The 18,102-nt window shown below is 38.3% G+C and overlaps 1 protein-coding gene across 2 annotated transcripts in view; it reads right to left on the bottom strand.

The window, feature by feature from the left end:
* The window catches only part of LOC106083240 (uncharacterized), a 440,964-nt gene that overhangs the window by 22,039 nt on the left and 400,823 nt on the right, over positions 1-18,102 (bottom strand). For both annotated transcript variants that reach the window (XM_013246151.2, XM_013246152.2), the window contains exon 3: positions 6,087-6,295. In XM_013246151.2, the coding sequence (XP_013101605.2) occupies positions 6,087-6,295 (209 nt within the window). The remainder of the gene's footprint in view (positions 1-6,086; positions 6,296-18,102) is intronic.

Raw genomic sequence — 18,102 nt, 5'->3', positions numbered from 1 at the left:
AGCAAACGGCAGCCTGTCTTTTGAATTATAGCCATGAACTTTAAACTTTGTTGCCAGAGGGCCTCATACACAGACGCCCTGATGGTTATTTAGAGACAGGCACACAGAAGCTACTACGTATCTTACCTTCCAACAATACCAGAAGTGAGATATACTAAATATTGGGTTGCCCCAAAAGTAATTGCGGATTTTTCATATAGTCGGCGATGACAAATTTTTTCACAGCTTGTGACTCTGTAATTGCATTCTTTCTTCTGTCAGTTATCAGCTGTTAATTTAGCTTGCTTTAGAAAAAAAGTGTAAAAAAAGTATATTTGATTAAAGTTCATTCTAAGTTTTATCAAAAATGCATTTACTTTCTTTTAAAAAATCCGCAATTACTTTTTGGTCAACCCAGTAAAAACCAGTAAGGAACGACAAAAGTCGGGTGGTAACGACTATTATCCTACACCTACCATATAAGGGGAAATTTGGAGTGATATCTAGTTCTGAATCGAATTTGATAGACTGAGGTGCCGGCTTTCGGATGGGTCGAAAAGCCTAACATAAGTCATTGTATCAAATTTCAGCGAATTCGAATAATAAATCCGCCTTTTATGGGGCTAAGAGTTTAAATCGAGTGATTGGTGAATATGACAGCTACTTCCAAATCTGGATCGATCTGGGCTCTCTCTGTAAGAAGGATATCGAGGGGCCTAACACAATTCACTGTACCAAATTTCTGCAAAACCGCATAATAAATATGGCTTTTATGGGTCTAAGACTTTAAATCAAGAGATCGGTCTATATGGCAGCTATATCCAAATCTGGACCGATCTGGGCCGTCTTCTAGAAGGATATCGAGGGACCCAACACAACTAAGGGTCCTAAATTTTAGCAAAATCGGACAATTTATGCCCATTTTATGGGCCCAAGATCTTAAATCAAGAGATCGGACTATATGGCAGCTATATCCAAATTTGGACCGATCTGGGCCAAATTGAAGGATTGACGTGGAAGTGCCGAACACAACTCATTGTACGAAATTTCAGCGAAATCAGACAATAAATGCGCTTTTTATGGGCCCAAGACCTTAAATCGAGAGATCGGTCTATATGAGGGCTATATCAAGATATAGTCCGATATAGCCCATCTTCAAACTTAACCTGTCTATAGACAAAGTTGCAGCTCAATATTTTCATTCACCGTAACGTTGCGTCCAACAGCATCTTTGAAAAAATACGGTCCAATGATTCCACCAGCGTACAAACCACACCAAACAGTGCATTTTTCGGGATGCATGGGCAGTTCTTGAACGGCTTCTGGTTGCTCTTCACTCCAAATGCGGCAATTTTGCTTATTTACGTAGCCATTCAACCAGAAATGAGCCTCATCGCTGAACAAAATTTGTCAAAATTTGAACACATTTCGAACCGAACACTGATTTTGGTAATAAAATTCAATGATTTGCAAGCGTTGCTCGTTAGTAAGTCTATTCATGATGAAATGTCAAAGCATACTGAGCATCTTTCTCTTTGACATCATGTCTGAAATCCCACGTGATCTGTCAAATACTAATGCATGAAAATCCTAACCTCAAAAAAATCACCCTTTATATATTTTAAAGGGTCGGAAATGAATATCGATGAGTTGCAAAGGGAATGACAAAACCAGTAAGGAAGGGCAAAAGTCGGGCGGTGCCGACTGTGTAATACCCTACACCTACCCTATAAGTACAATGTGGGAGCTATTATCAATTCTGAACCAATTTTGATGGACCTCGGCGATCAAATATATGCCAAACAGTAATAACTACGGTTGACAAATGACAAAATTTTTACAGAGCAATATCTAATTCTGAACAGATTTCAAGCAAACTTCTCAGATAATGTGGTAGTCGTCGAGGAAAGCGTGGTGCAAAATTTTGGGAAGATTGGTCAATAAATGCGCCTGCAGTGGCTCTAAGAGTAAAAACCGGGCGATATATATATATGAGAGCTATATTTAAATCTATGCTGATTTCTATGAAATTCGCCAGTAATATCGAGAGTCATAAAAAAATCCTTCCTGCCGAATGTCAAGAGAATCGGGTAACAAAAGACCGTTTTATTGCAATATTACTGCAAATCGGACGAACATATATATGGGAACTATATCTAAAACTGAACCGATTTCGAGCAAACTTTTCAGATACTGTCACAGTCGTCGAGGAAGGTGTTGTACGAAGTTTTGGGAAGATTGGTTAATAAATGCGCTTGCAGTGGCTCTGGGAGTAAAAATCGGGCGATATATATATACAATATATGAGAGCTATATCTAAATCTAAACCGATTTCCATGTAATTCACAAGTAATGTCGAGAATCAAGAGTATAACTGCAAATCGAACGAACATATATATGAGAGCTATATCCAAATCTGAATCGATTTTTTCCAATTTCAATAGGCTTTGTCTCTAGCCCGAAAAACATGCCCATACCAAATTTGAAGACGATCGGATGAAAACTGCGACCTGTACTTTGTACACAAATTAACATGGACTGACGGACATAAATCGAATCAGAAAGTGATTCTGAGTCGATCGGTATACTTATCAATGGGTCTATCTGTCTTCCTTCTGGGTGTTACAAACTAATCCACTAAGTTATAATACCCTGAACCACAGTAGTGGTGTGGGTATAATGAATATGCTCTCATTCTTCATTGGTGGGAATAAAGTAAATTCGGCCGGGCCGAATTATGGGAACCCACCACCATTCTGTTAAAATAAGGGAGCTATATCTGGTCATAGACCGATTTTAACCGTACTTGGCACAGTTATTGAGAGTCGTAACAGAATACTTTATAAAAATTTTCAGCCAAATAGGATAAAAATGGCGGCTTGTAAGGGCTCAAAAGTAAAATCGGGATATTGTTTTATACGGGAGCTATATCAGGTTCTTGACCGATTTGGTCTGCATTTGGCACAGTTCTTGTAAGTCAGTAAGTAAGGGCTCAAGAAGCCAAATCGGGAAATCGGTTTATATGGGAGCTATATCAGGTTCTTTACCGATTTGGTCTGTACATGGCACAGTTGTTAGAAGTCATAAAAGAACGCAATGTGCCAAATCGGGAAATCGGTTTATATGGGAGCTATATCAGGTTCTTTACCGATTTGGTCTGTACATGGCACAGTTGTTAGAAGTCATAAAAGAACGCAATGTGCAAAATTTAAGAAGTCAAATCGGGTGATCGTTTTATATGGGAGCTATACCCAAATCTGAACTGATATGGCCCATTAGCCATCTCGAATGACCTACATAAATATTAAGTATCTGTTCAAAAATTTCAAGCGGCTAGCTTAACGCGTTCGACCGCAATAGTGATTTCGACAGATGGACGGACGGACATTGCTAGTTTGACTGAGAATGTCGAGACGATCAAGAATATATGTACTTTATGGGGACCTAGATCAATATTTCGAGGTGTTACAAACGGAATGACTAGATTAGTATACCCCCATCCTATGGTGGTGGTTATAAAAATAGGTAATGTGAGATCATAATATTGGGTTGCCCAAAAAGTAATTGCGGATTTTTCATATAGTCGGCGTTGACAAATTTTTTCACAGCTTGTGACTCTGTAATTGCATTCTTTCTTCTGTCAGTTATCAGCTGTTACTTTTAGCTTGCTTTAGAAAAAAAATGTAAAAAAAGTATATTTGATTAAAGTTCATTCTAAGTTTTATTAAAAATGCATTGAATATCTTTAAAAAAATCCGCAATTACTTTTTGGGCAACCCAATAACATATCTCCATTGAATTTTTGATATGCTTGGATAAGAAGTGCGCCCTCTAGAGGCTCAAAATCTATATTCGGCAGATCGGTTTATATGACAATATATCAGGTTTAAAACCATTTCGGACCACACTTTCCACACCTATTGGTGATTATAGGAACACGTTTATTAGAAGTCGTAACAGAACGCTAAGTGCAAAATTTAAGTCTAATCGGTTAACAATTGCAGTTTCTAGGGGTTCATGATGCTTAATCGGGAGATCATAAATGGGAGTTACATCAGGTTATATACCGATTCGGACCATAGTGGCAACGATTACTGAAAATCATAACAGAACACTATGTACAAAATTTAAGCTCAATCGGAAACCAATTGCGGCTTCAAGGGGCTCAGGAAGTCAAATTGGGGTATCGGTTTATATAGAAGTTTTATCAGGTTATACACCGATTCAGGCCATACTTGGAACGAAATAGCCCATTTGCAATCCCCAACGCCCTACATCAACAATAAGTATCTGTGCAAAGTTTCGAGCGTCTACCTTTACACGTTCGACCGCTATCGTGAGATCCACAGACTGATGGTGGTAGATATTGCGAGGAGCTACAAAATAAATGACTAGATTAGTATACGCCCATCCTATGGTGGTGGGTACAAAACTATATACAATATTCATATCCACTCAAGGAGCTGATTGGATGTTTTTTGGTATCAGCACGGAGCGAAATCTGGTAATAATTGCTGCTTTTCAGATTGATCTATATGGCACCTAATTCTAACTGTTGTCCAAAACGGGTCATCTACTTTTTGAATACTGGAGGGGGGCTATTACAACTCGCTGCATCAATTTCTGGTGAAATCGAGCAATAAATACATATTTCATACGCTTTATACCTTAAATAGGCAGACGGGATGTACCGATATGAACCATATTTGTTTGGGACTTCGGAGGCCCTGTAACAACTCACTGTTTCAAATTTCAATAAATATTGGGTTGCCCAAAAAGTAATTGCGGATTTTTCATATAGTCGGCGTTGACAAATTTTTTCACAGCTTGTGACTCTGTAATTGCATTCTTTCTTCTGTCAGTTATCAGCTGTTACTTTTAGCTTGCTTTAGAAAAAAAGTGTAAGAAAAGTATATTTGATTAAAGTTCGTTCTAAGTTTTATTAAAAATACATTTACGTTCTTTTAAAAAATCCTCAATTACTTTTTGGGCAACCCAATAAATACAGCCCATCTTATCCTATATTGGATAGACTGGCAATATGGTAGTTATATCTAACTATATACCAATATGGACCATAGTGTTTCAGTGAAATCAGGCGTTTAGTACGCCTTTAACCTTACTAACCACTGCGAAATTTCCCATGAACATTCCACTAGGGAACAGGAGATACTTCACTCATATCAATGAGTACAGTCCGATTAAAGTTTAAGCTCAATGATAAGGGTTCTCTATTTTTATGCCGATTCCGAACGGCGTGCCGCATAGCGACACCACTTGATAGAGAAATTTTAATATGGCAGGATACATCACAAATGTGGCCAGCACTAGTAAGGTGATAACCACCGCTGAGAACTTTTTCGATGTTCAGGCCGGAATTTGAACCACGGAGTCCGGTGTCATAGGAGGATATACTAACTTCTGCGCCGCGATGGTCTTTAATGGACTTAAGACCCAAAATAAGAATATCGGGTCCATAAGGGTTTTATTGCGGTTTGAAAACCTTCGCAAAAACATTCAGTAATCGTATAATCAAACACGATGTTGCCAAATTGTTGCTATTCGTTCCTTAAAATTTATCTTTTTGGTTCTGCAACACGCAGATATTATCATATCAACCACAAATATTCATTAATCAACAACAAAAATTTTGTGAGCGATGCGTTAGAAACGTCCACGAACGGTTGTGGACAGTTTTTTTAAGTGCTGCTTATAATCGAATCTGTGTTCCATTCACCCCTTGATTGTATGATTACACGCTTACCTGACCACATTTGTAGGGATGCTGTTCATGGCGGTTAGTGTATGAAATCCCCTCATGTTGACAATATTTTCAACAACGCCTAATCATGATAATGACACAATAGGTGCATGATTTTGTATTGTCATTTTCAAATCTCATTTAAGGTTGTTCTCTCAAAATGTCGATATACATATCTTAAATTTTAACTTCATATTTCATATTCTACAGGTTTTCCTGTAGTTTGAGAATAAAAACATAAATACTTTTTCATGGTGTAATTAGGTTATATGGGTTTACGATTGCTGATGGAAAAAATGCCAATAATTTTACAAGTAAGCAAACGTTTTTTTTTTTTTTAACTTACATCCACTGAAACTCCTGGCAGCAGAAATGTCTGAGCTGGCGGCATATCTCTGGGAACATATCGATAGAATTCATTGCCATCCTTATACCATTTAACTGAATACAATGATTCGCCATCCAAAGCGTACTCGCACTCTAGTTGTGCTGTGGAGCCCTTAACCACGTAGTTGGGTATACGTACTTCAACCAAACGCAGACTGTGTGAGAAATCTAAAGGACGAAAGAAAAAGAGTGCAAAAAAAACACACACACAAATCAGTAACAGTAAAATTGATTGAGTAAAGGATTTAAAAAACAATATGAAATGACTGGTTTAGGAAGAACGGTTAAATAAGTTAGAAAAGGACCTTTCGCCATTGGCTTATGCAATTGGGTTTTCTAAAATTAATATAGTTCCATTTAGTTCTTCGGTAGTATTGGCTTTTTACAACATTTACAACTCTTTTTTTGTAAGAACTCCTTGTCGGTGTGTGTACTTTTGTTTCTTTTTTCTCATAGTAGCTTAGTAATGGTCTAGTAGTTTCTGTATTTATCTTCCACCTATTGCTAATCACAGCTTACCAGAAAGGAATTAAGGGTTTTAATACTAATACTAATAGTTTGACCACGTTTGCAAAAATTTCATTTAGCTTTGTGAGATGTTTTTCAATTCCACCAACACGATTTTCATTTGGGGTTTCTCATTCTCTTATAAGTTTAAGTTTTTAGCACTGAAAGACACATAATTTAATTAGTAGTTATCGGGATTAGAAACATGTTATCCACATGTTGCTTTAAACAAGATACTGGGGCAATAACTTTTAAATTTATTACAACAGCTGAAATGGGAAATAAGTGGAGGACATCAACTTAAAGAATAAATTAAAGATTCGAAAAGCTGTGTTTCACTTCAGTTTAGGATATGTAATGCTTTTTGTGAGAAGAGAGGTTTTTCAATGTAGTAATAATTATTGGGTTGCCCAAAAAGTAATTGCGGATTTTTCAGGTCGGCCAAATGAAGTTGATGATGACCAAATCAAAGCATTAATCGAATTGGATCGTCACGTAACTGAGCGTGAGATAGGAGAGAAGTTAAATATACCAAAATCAACAGTTCATTATCACATAAAAAGTCTTGGACTGGTGAAAAAGCTTGATATTTGGGTACCACATGTATTGAAAGAAATTCTTTTAACAAACCGAATCAACGCTTGTGAAATGCACCTTAAACGCAATGAATTCGATCCGTTTTTAAAACGAATCATAACTGGAGATGAAAAATGGATTGTTTACAACAACGTTAGTCGAAAACGATCATGGTCCAAGCATGGTGAACCAACTCAAACCACTTCAAAGGCTGATATCCACCAAAAGAAGGGTATGCTGTCTGTTTGGTGGAATTGGAAGGGTGTGGTATATTTTGAGCTGCTTCCAAGGAACCAAACGATTAATTCGGATGTTTACTGTCAACAATTGGACAAATTGAATACAGCCATCAATGAGAAGCGACCAGAATTGGTCAATCGTAAAGGTGTCATATTCCACCAGGACAACGCTAGACCGCACACATCTTTGGTCACTCGCCAAAAACTGAGTGAGCTTGGCTGGGAACTTTTGATGCATCCACCATATAGCCCTGACCTTGCACCATCAGACTACCATTTATTTCGATATTTGCAGAACTCCTTAAATGGTAAAACTTTCGGCAATGATGAGGCTATAAAATCGCAATTGGTTCAGTTTTTTGCAGATAAAGGCCAGAAGTTCTATGAGCGTGGAATACTAGATTTGTCAAGAAGATGGCAAAAGATTATCGAACAAAATGGCAATTATTTATTTGATTAAAGTTCATTCTAAGTTTTATTAAAATTTTAAAAAATCCGCAATTACTTTTTGAGCAACCCAATACTAGTTAATGATTTATAATGCTTGCAACTGGCTTTCTCCCATTTAATAATGATTTTGAATGTTGATCGCCTTTATATAAAAAGCCAGTTTGCTTGGCTCAATTATCAACTGATTTGATTAATGCAAAGTAATTCAATTTCAATATTGTTTGAGTTAATTACTAAAATTAGCACCTAAATGTTTTTCTATTTTTATACCCACCACCATAGAATATAGTGTATACTCAATAAGCCATTCCGTTGGCAACACATCGAAATATTCATTTCCGGCAATGCCTTTTGATCACACGGAGTATGGTTAATATGAAGCTATGTTTTGATATAACTGTCACATATACCGATCTCCCGATTTAAGTTTTTGGGCTCATAAAAGCAGTGTTTGTTTCCCTATTTCTGGAATAGTCTCCATGGCACTGGAGACAAAATTGCCTGGGTGTCAACATTGAGAACTCAGGGACAGAGTTTTCGACTGCCAGACCATAATACGATCCTCTAGGTAGAGATCCGGGGAATCATGGAATGCTTGTGTTGGTGTGGTGTTAATGCCAGGATGGCGAGTGTAAACATCTCTATTGCCCATCAGGCCAATAATACCAGATATGAACCTTGTGGCATGGAATACAATTAAGGATTTTGTAAGTAGCACTGAATTCCTATCTTAGACATTTTTCGAGGTAACTTTTTTAGTACTTTGAGCACACAAGAAGCCGATTACTGACTTATGTGTATGTCCATTGGTGTATGTCCAATATACGCAGTCTCTTTTCCACCTAACCTTACCATTTTTGTTTGTTTTTCATCCAAGACGAGCTCAATGATCGGAGAGTTTTTTTTTTTGCAGTGGAAAAGTTTATTCAGAGATCACCCCACACACCAAACACTATGGGATGCGTTTCGTCATTTGATTAGAATAATTCATCGGTCCTGTAAGGTGTGAAGGCTTCAAGGGCTGTACGTTGGTATGTAGTACTCTTGTCGTATTTATTGCGAAAACGCCTCTATGATATAATTACCACATTACCCACGCTCGACAACTCAGTCTGCTAGCTGTCCCTTTCCCAATGCATGTGTTTGTCTAATGACAGTTTCTTTTTGTACACAATAACACCACTCCCATGGCATACACATGATTCTGTGCACCTTTTGGAATTTGTATTAATGGCATCGATGGCCAGACAACTACAACTGGTCTCGCTGAGTCCTTCCGATTTCGCTAAAATATGGCTCAGCGAACTATGTTAGACTCTTCGACATCCGAGCTCAAAATGGCACAGATCGGCCTATATTTGGTTATATTGGGTTGCCCAAAAAGTAATTGCGGATTTTTCATATAGACCGCGTTGAAAAATTTTTTCACAGCTTGTGACTCTGTAATTGCATTCTTTCTTCTGTCAGTTATCAGCTGTTACTTTTAGCTTGCTTTAGAAAAAAAGTGTAAAAAAAGTATATTTGATTAAAATTTATTCTAAGTTTTATTAAAAATGCATTTACTTTCTTTTAAAAAATCCGCAAATACTTTTTGGGTAACCCAATAGCTGCCATATAAAAGTACCTATCTACAAATTTAAGTTTTAGGCCAATGAAAGTTGAATTTTTTAGCCGATTTCGGTGAAATGTGATACAATGTGTTAGATTAGACCCCTTGCATATCCTTCCCGTATATGATGGAGATCGGACTATATTTAGATATATGTAGCTGGCATATAGACCAATATTCCTTTTTACCATCTTAAACTGTAATGAGCAATAGACCCTCGACGTTCAAGTCAAGTTTGGTCTAAATGGGACCCTATTTCGATGTGGCCACTATGGGTTCATAAATAATGCATTATTCACCGTATAATGACGAATGGTGGTAAATATATGTCTCAGTGGTGGTGGGTATCCAAAGTTCGCCCCGGTTGAACTTGATGACTTTTTGCTTGTATTCATTTGTCATTTCGTTAGGAGACCACACTAGCGATGAAGTTAGCATGTGCAGCTATGACGCTGAACGCCTGGGTTTGAATCCTGTCGAGAACATCAGATAAAAGTTTTCATTGGTGGTTCTACGCTTCTAATGCTGGCGACATTTGTCAGTTACTATGCCATTTGAAAAATTGGTTGGCAGCCATGTAAAAACTCACCCTCAAAAGAACTGTCGCACTGCGGCACGCCATTCGAACTCGGCTTTAAAAAAAGGAGGCCCCTTAACGTTGAGCTTAGATTGAAATTGAATCGGACAGCACTCATTGATATGTGAAAAGTTTACCAATGCTCCTTAATGCAATGTTCGTGGGCAAATTTGCAATTTCGTTGGCAATACATTAAAATATTCATTTCCGACCCTATAAAGTATGCAAAGTTTTGGTACTCGTAAAAATCTAACACAATCTAGCTATGTCCCTTCGTCCACGCGTCTGTCCGCCTGTCTGTCCCATTTGGGTACTTCTCGACATTACTTGTGAATTTCATACAAATCGGCTCAGATTTAAATATAGCTGTCATATATGTATATCGCCGATTTCCACTCCAAAAGCCATTGCAAGCGCATTTTTTTGTTCAATCAATCCCATCCGAAAACATTTGTTGAAGTCCATCAACATTGGTTCTGAATTGGATATAGCTTCCACATTGTATTTATATGGTAGGTGTAGGGTATTATCCAGTCGGCGCCGCCCGACTTTTGCCCTTCCTTACTGGTTTTTAACTAAGGTACAATGTCAACAATATTGGTTCTTTCTTCAACCTATTTCGAAATCTTTAAAATTTTGAAGACAATTTTTTTGTAGCAATTGGAAAATCTGTCACTAAAGGGGATTTTTCATTTAAAATAATAAAAAATTGGCCCCGTTAAAATTCCAAAATTGGGCTTCTTTTAATTTATTGCTTCTGCTAGCCTGTTTGTAGAACACACACAGCAGATGTTCTATAGTTTCCATTTCCTTCATATCATTACAACTTCTGTAGAAATTGTTACTTCCAACCTTTAATCTATGTTTAACAATTAGACAGTGACCTGTAATGTAATGACAGACACGATGAGGGAGATTTCTGTTCTAACCAAAGCCAACAAAGCAGAAAATTCCTTAAGCTTAGATTGGGTCACATAATCGTGCAGCATTAACAGACTCAACTTTTGACCATCAGTCTACGGTTGACCTCCGGCCATTATATCGAAGAACTAGCATACATGTCGCAAGAGGCATACCCACTGATTTTATTGGATCTATTCTACAATACCCTGCACGATATCTCTTTATGGTTTATATTGATTAGTTCCTTGAATTTGATTCTAATTCAAGCTAAGACGATTTCAAAACTTTATTCGTATTTTTTTTTTTTGGGATTTATTTTTGTATTTAAATCCAATTAAAGGTTCAATGCATGTTGTGTACATAGGCACTTCTTTCCAAGCAATAATCCGAATTACCACAAGAATACATAAATGCAAAGTTACGAATTGTGTTTTACCTTCTTCTGACATCATGAGAGTTTGGTTTCTTTATTGGATGCCGGACCACAATCAAATTCACTGAAGTGAAAACTCAATTGTCTTCATTCCTTTGCCAAAAGATAATAAGACACTTAGGTCACAATGATGATGTTGTCGAAGGTGGTTTAAGTGTTGTGTCTGGACACATACATAAACCCACACACACATATACATACATATAAATATGTACAAATATCTTAGAAATATATATGTTTAGTTTGTCTATGGAGCTATACTGCGAAGTGACCAGCGGTACAAGAAATGCATCATCAAGTGCCTCAACAAAACCCGAAAATTGTCTTATTCTTCCATTTCGTTAAGTTTTTGGGTTTTCGTATTTCTGTAACATTTTTCGGTATATCAAACGAAATAAATATTTAACTACAATAGAGTAAACATATCGAAAATGGCATACAAACAAATAGAAATATCCAAAGGGTTATCCAATAGGAACTTGACAACTTTGAATTTAATTTTGTAAAAGGACTCTTACACAGGTGCTTCACGAATCACCACTTCATATCCAAAAAAATAACTGTTTGGTGCGGTTTGCATGCCGGTGGATCATTGGGCCATACTTCCTCGCCGACAATGCCAATCGTCACGTTACGGTGAATGGACAACGTCACCGCTGACTGATTATTTTTGGCCCGAATCGGAATATATGGACGGTGACCTCTACTTCAAGAGCGTTAACTACAGTGAGAGGTGCTTCACGAATCACCACTTCATATCAAAAAAATAACTGTTTGGTGCGGTTTGCATGCCGGTGACATCATTGGGTCATACTTCTTCGTCGACAATGCCAATCGTCACGTTACCGTACATTGACAACGCCACCGCAATATGCTTACTGATTATTTTTGGCCCAAATCGGAAGATATGGAACTGAACGAAATGTGGTTTTAATAGGACGGTGCCGCAACCCACACAGCACACGTAACAATCGATTTATTGAAGAGTAAGTTTGATGAGGCTAACTACAATCAGCATAAAAGCAAAATTCTTCAACATCAGCCTCATTTGTGTCCATGCCCCGACGGAAGACAAAGGCGAGCAGACCAAGGATATTTTCCACGAGCGTCTAGAGGGAGAGAGAATATGGCCGCTGCCCCGCCCATGATATTAAAATCGTTCTGGAAGATTCTAATGCGAAGATAGGGAAGGAAGACATTTTTGGTCCAACAGTCGGAAAGTTTAGCCTCCACGAGATAACGTCCAGTAATGGGCTGATAGATTTCGCCGCGGCAAAAAACATGGTAGTTAGTAGCCCCAGATTTCAACATAAAAATATCCACAAAGCCACATGGCTGTCACCCGATGAAAACACGAGAAACCAAATTGATCACGTTGTGATAGATGGAAGGCATTCATCCAGCGTGTTAGATATACGATCGATCAGTGAAGCGAATAAAGATTCGGATCATTACCTTGTTGCAGCAAAGGTACGCACCCGTTTGAACATGGCGAGGAAAGTACGATCTGACACTGCACGGAAGCTGGACATTGAAAAGCTGCAAACTCAACAGATGGCAGCGACATACTCCACTCGACTGACCCAACTGCTTCATGAAAGCACTCCTTGTTCCGATGATGTAATGGCGCAGTGGCAAACTATTACCCACCCCATGGGAAATGCCGCGAGCGAAATACTTACTTGCGTACCGGAAGCCTCCTCCAAGAAACCCATGGTACGACCAAGAGTGTCGAGATGCTATTAAAGCCAAGAATGCGGCATATAGAACATCCCTGCAATCAGTAGCAAGGCGCCAGATGAAGTAGCGGTATCAAGAGAAAAGGTATCACAGAAAGAAGAAGGAAATGGAAAGACGTGAGTGTGAGCTTATTGAGATGTACAGGAGTCAGAATGAAGTCCGGAAATTTTACCACAGAACATCCTCCTGCAGAGGCAAAGAAAGAAATCTGGTAACTGACACAGATAACACGCTGAGGATATGGAAAGAACATTTAATCCAACTGCTAGTGTCCGATGGTATATTGTAGAATGTTTACCTCCTAGTCAGAATGAGGTACAGGTAGCAGTGACTCGATTGAAGAACAACAAGGCAGCAGGAGCCGACGGGTTACCCGCTGAACTATTAAAGACCGGAGGCGACACGCTGATAAGGGGTATGCATCAGCTTATCTGCGCAATCTGGCTAGAAGAACGCAAACCCGATGATTGGAACCTCAGCATAATATGTCCTGTACACAAGAAAGCAGACAAGACGGAATGTGCCAACTACAGAGGAATAAGTCTCCTTCCCATCGCATTCAAGATACGTGCTGTGTGAAAGATTAAAACCTAAAGTCAATGAGATAATTGGGCCCTATCAATGCGGCTTTAGACATTCACACTGCTTAAAAATCCTGGAAAAGACCCGAGAAGGACAAATCAACAACTACCATCTTTTTATTGACTACAAAGCCGCTTTCGATACTCCTTTACGTTCAAAGGTATTTCAAGCCATATCTGAGTTTGGTATCCCTACAAAATTAATAGGACTCTATAGGATGACACTTGCTGATACGCGTTCCTAGTAAGAATAGGAAAGAATCTCTCCGAACCATTTAATACCAAATGAGGTTTCAGACAAGGAGACAGCCTATCGTGTGATCTCTTTAATATTCTGGTGGAGAAGATTATACGAGATGCAGATGTGAATAGATATGGCACACTAATCACAAGAGAACACATGATACTTGCCTATGCCGACGACATCATAGTTCGGTCACCGGAAGTAGTAACTGCTGACTTTGAAAGAATCGAAAGAGAGTCAGTGAAAATGGGTCTGGGAGTAAATGGAGATAAGACGAACTGGATGGTTTCAACTCCCAAAAAGCCTTGCACAACCGGGCAGATAAAGAAAATGGAGGAAGTTGGGAATCATAACTTTTAGACAGTCAGTAACTTTATCTACCTCGGCACCGCCGTTACCGAAACGAATGACATCAGTTTTGACATAAAGCGAAGAATAATACTGGCAAACAGATGCTACTTTGGATTAAGTAGGCAGTTTAGAAACAAGGCTACCTCTTGACAGACGAAGCTTACATTATACAAGGCACTGATACTATCCGTGCTGTTATATGGTTCTGAAGCATGGGTACATGTGAAAGCAGATGTGGTAGTGCTTGGAATATTTGAGAGAAAGATTCCTTGTAACATATATGGACCAGTTTGCGTTAATAGAGAATATGGGCGGCGTATGAACCACGAGCTGTATGAGCCGTATTACGACGATAGCATAGTTAAACGCATCAAAATACAACGGCTGCGTTGGCTAGGACATGTTGTCAGAATGGATGAAGAAATTCCAGCAAAGAAGTTTTTTGAAGGCAAACACGGTGGTACACGCAAACCGGGAAGACCAAAAGCCCGATGGAAAGATCAAATGGTGGGAGACACCTCGAAACTTGGTGTCAGAGATTTTTGAATGAACGCAGAAGATCGAGGCGCTTAGAACGCTATTCTACATTCGGCTAGTGGAACAAATATTCTGTCATAGCCAAGTAAAGTAAAGTAAAGGAAACTGACACAGATATCATGTTGAGGATATGGACACAAATTTTACCCAACTGCTAGTGTCCAAAGTTGGCGGCGAAGAGGATACTGCAGAACCCATCCCTGATGATGGTATAGAATGTTTACCTCCTAGTCAGAATGAGGTCCAAGTAGCAGTGACCCGACTAAAGAACAACAAGGCAGCAGAAGCCGACGGGTTACCCGCTGAACTATTTAAGACCGGAGGCTACACGCTGATAAGGCGTATGCATCAGCTCATCTGCGCAATCTGGCTAGCAGAACTCAGAGCCAACATCCGTTCAATGTCTCTGAGTTCTTCCACCGTTGTGCCAACGATCGTTTAGGCTGAAATTTGAGGAAATGTGTGTTCATCGAAAATTGGGTTCAACGTATTGACAGATGCAAACGTGCCCGCGGTGGCCATATGAACGAAGTCGAGTTCCATTCATAAATGTTTTGATTGTACTTCAGGCCGAAAATAAAGTTTTTGAAATATCTGAAATAGTTTGCGTTTTATTGAAAAAAGTTTTTAAATCCTTATTGGAAAACCCTATACATATATCTATGTGTGTGTGTGTGTACATTTTCAAAACTAACAATATACATATGTAATAATACATATGTAGAAATTGTATCATCGTATGTATGGTTGTTGCTGAATATACATATGTATTTACTTTTATCAAGTAGCTTTGCAACCAACATACAAATATTTGTTCTTACCATACCTACACACATATCTTTGTAGGATTAGACTTTGGCTTTAGTGTCCTGCCGCTAGCCATGTTGTTATTTGTGTGTTCGATAATGTGCTCTGAAGCTTTTCATTACCATTCGTGACAATATTGTTGGGGCATCCTGATTGTGTGCCTTCTTAGGCTCACTCTACGCATCTAAGAAGAAACAGGCATGGCTGGGATGTAAGGTTGGGGTTTGGCTTTGGTTTGTCTTTGCCATGGATATTGGACATGTCTTCGAGTATATATGCATGTATGAACATACACTAGGACATTTATATAATACTAATATCATGTTCTAATATATTGTACATGTCATTGACAAGATTATTATTTGCATAATATTGACCAATATTTGCTAAACTATTGTCCTTGTACAAGTGCATGTGAGTGTCTGATGAGGAAAGGACGCATGTAAGTTGATTGTGCACTTCTGTTTTTGAGTGTCTATGTTGGCTGCATATAAATGGGAGGCAATAACATGGACAATAATGCTATCAAACAAATTTATTGAAAAATTTGTGTGTGTTTGCATATAAATGATAGAAAAGAAATCTGAATTATTACTTTCATACTACAGCAATGAAAATTTAAATTTGAAATAAATGCAAGTGAAGAAACCCTGTTGGTCTGGGTGCCAGCAATTTGATCAGGAATTTTTTGAAAGAATTTAAAAATCTTGGAATTTTAAAGGCGCAACTTTAAATACCGAAAAAACGGATTTTATTCGAAGAAACCTAACAGAGAGAAATGTATTGATCACAATTTGAAATTGAAATTGTGCTTTGGGGTTTTTATGAAATGGATAATATCATGACTTAGGACCTAGGAAATTCCAAGTTAGGGTTAGGTCTTAACGATAACGGGTTGAGCTGAAGCCAGGTTAAACGTTCTATAACATAAAGGATGGTCCAAGAAAAAGATGCGAAATCGTCAGATGGCTTATATAATCTTACTGTATGAAGTTCGGTTTGTTGGACATATTCGTAGCACACATGTCGATCACGTACGATGACCTTACTAAACGAAAATCTTGTTAGGATTTTTATAGGGTCGCTCGCTATACATAGCTTATACAGAATCGCACATTCTTAAAAGGTTACCAGAAATACAGTCTAATAACAATTCAGATAAGTACTTTAGTATATATCGGTCACAGAGGTCCAAATCAGGTGAATATGGTGGCTAAGTAATGATTATGGTAGCCAATTAACTACGAAAAAGAAACGACGAGTGACGATATTCATTATGGTGATGTAAAAGCTATGATTTGTTGTTTAACGAATAAAATGAAATAAATGTAAAAAAAATCAATTTAAAAAAATTTCGCTAAGAAAAGCATGTAAAAACGTGCTAAGTTCGGCCGGTCCGAATCTTGGGAACCCACCACCATGGATTCTGCTAACACTTTATACAAAACAAATTAAGTTGAAGAGCATAATTTTATTCTTCATATCAAACTTCTGTCAAACCATCAAAAATTAAAGGTTGTAGGAACCAACCAGTGGTAATCGAGAGATCAGCTCATATGGGAGCTATGTCACATTGTAGACTGATTTGCACCGTTCTTGGTACAGTTATTGGAAGTCGTAACAGAACACTGCATGCAAAATTTCACTAAAATCGGACAAAAAAATTGCGGCTTGTTAGGACCCAAAGTGTCCAATCGGCAGATTGGTTTATATGGGAGCTATATCAGGTTATAGACCGATTTCGTACGTACTTAACACAGTTGTTAAAAATCATACCACAACACTATATGCAAAATTTCAGCTTAATCGGACATAAATTGCAGCTTGTAAGGGCTCAAGAAGTCAAATCGGGAGGTCGGTTTATATGGGAGCTGTATCAGGTTATAGACCGATTTCGACCTTACTTGACACAGTTGTTGCGCGTCACAACAGAATACTACATGCAAAATTTCAACCAAAACGCACAAAAATTGCGGCTTGTAAGGGCTCAAGAAGTCAAATCGGGAGATCGGTTTATATGGGAGCTATATCAGGTTATGGACCGATTCCAACCGTACTTAACATAGTTGCTGGTTGTCTTAACAGAACACTATATGCAAAATTTCTTTAAAATAGCACAAAAATTGTGGCTTGTAAGGGCTCCAGAAATCAAATCGGGAGATAGGTTTATGTAGGAGCTATATCAGGTTCAGCGTTGCCGTTTTTGGTAGGTTCCTACGAAAATTGGTAGATTTTTATTCTCTTGGTATGTTGGTAGGCTGGCCTCAATTTTTGATAGGTTTTTGCAACGTATAAACACCAAGTTAATTACTGAACCAGTAAGGAAGGGCAAAAGTCGGGCGGTTCCGATTGTATAATACCCTACACCTAGTACAATGTGAGAGCTATATCCAATTCTGAACCTATTTTGATGGACCTCGG

The sequence above is a fragment of the Stomoxys calcitrans genome, chromosome 3 (genome assembly GCF_963082655.1).
Source record: "Stomoxys calcitrans chromosome 3, idStoCalc2.1, whole genome shotgun sequence".
Lineage (NCBI taxonomy): Eukaryota > Metazoa > Arthropoda > Insecta > Diptera > Muscidae > Stomoxys > Stomoxys calcitrans.
Note: the sequence above shows the minus strand (reverse complement) of the source record. Positions and strands in the feature narration are given on the sequence as shown.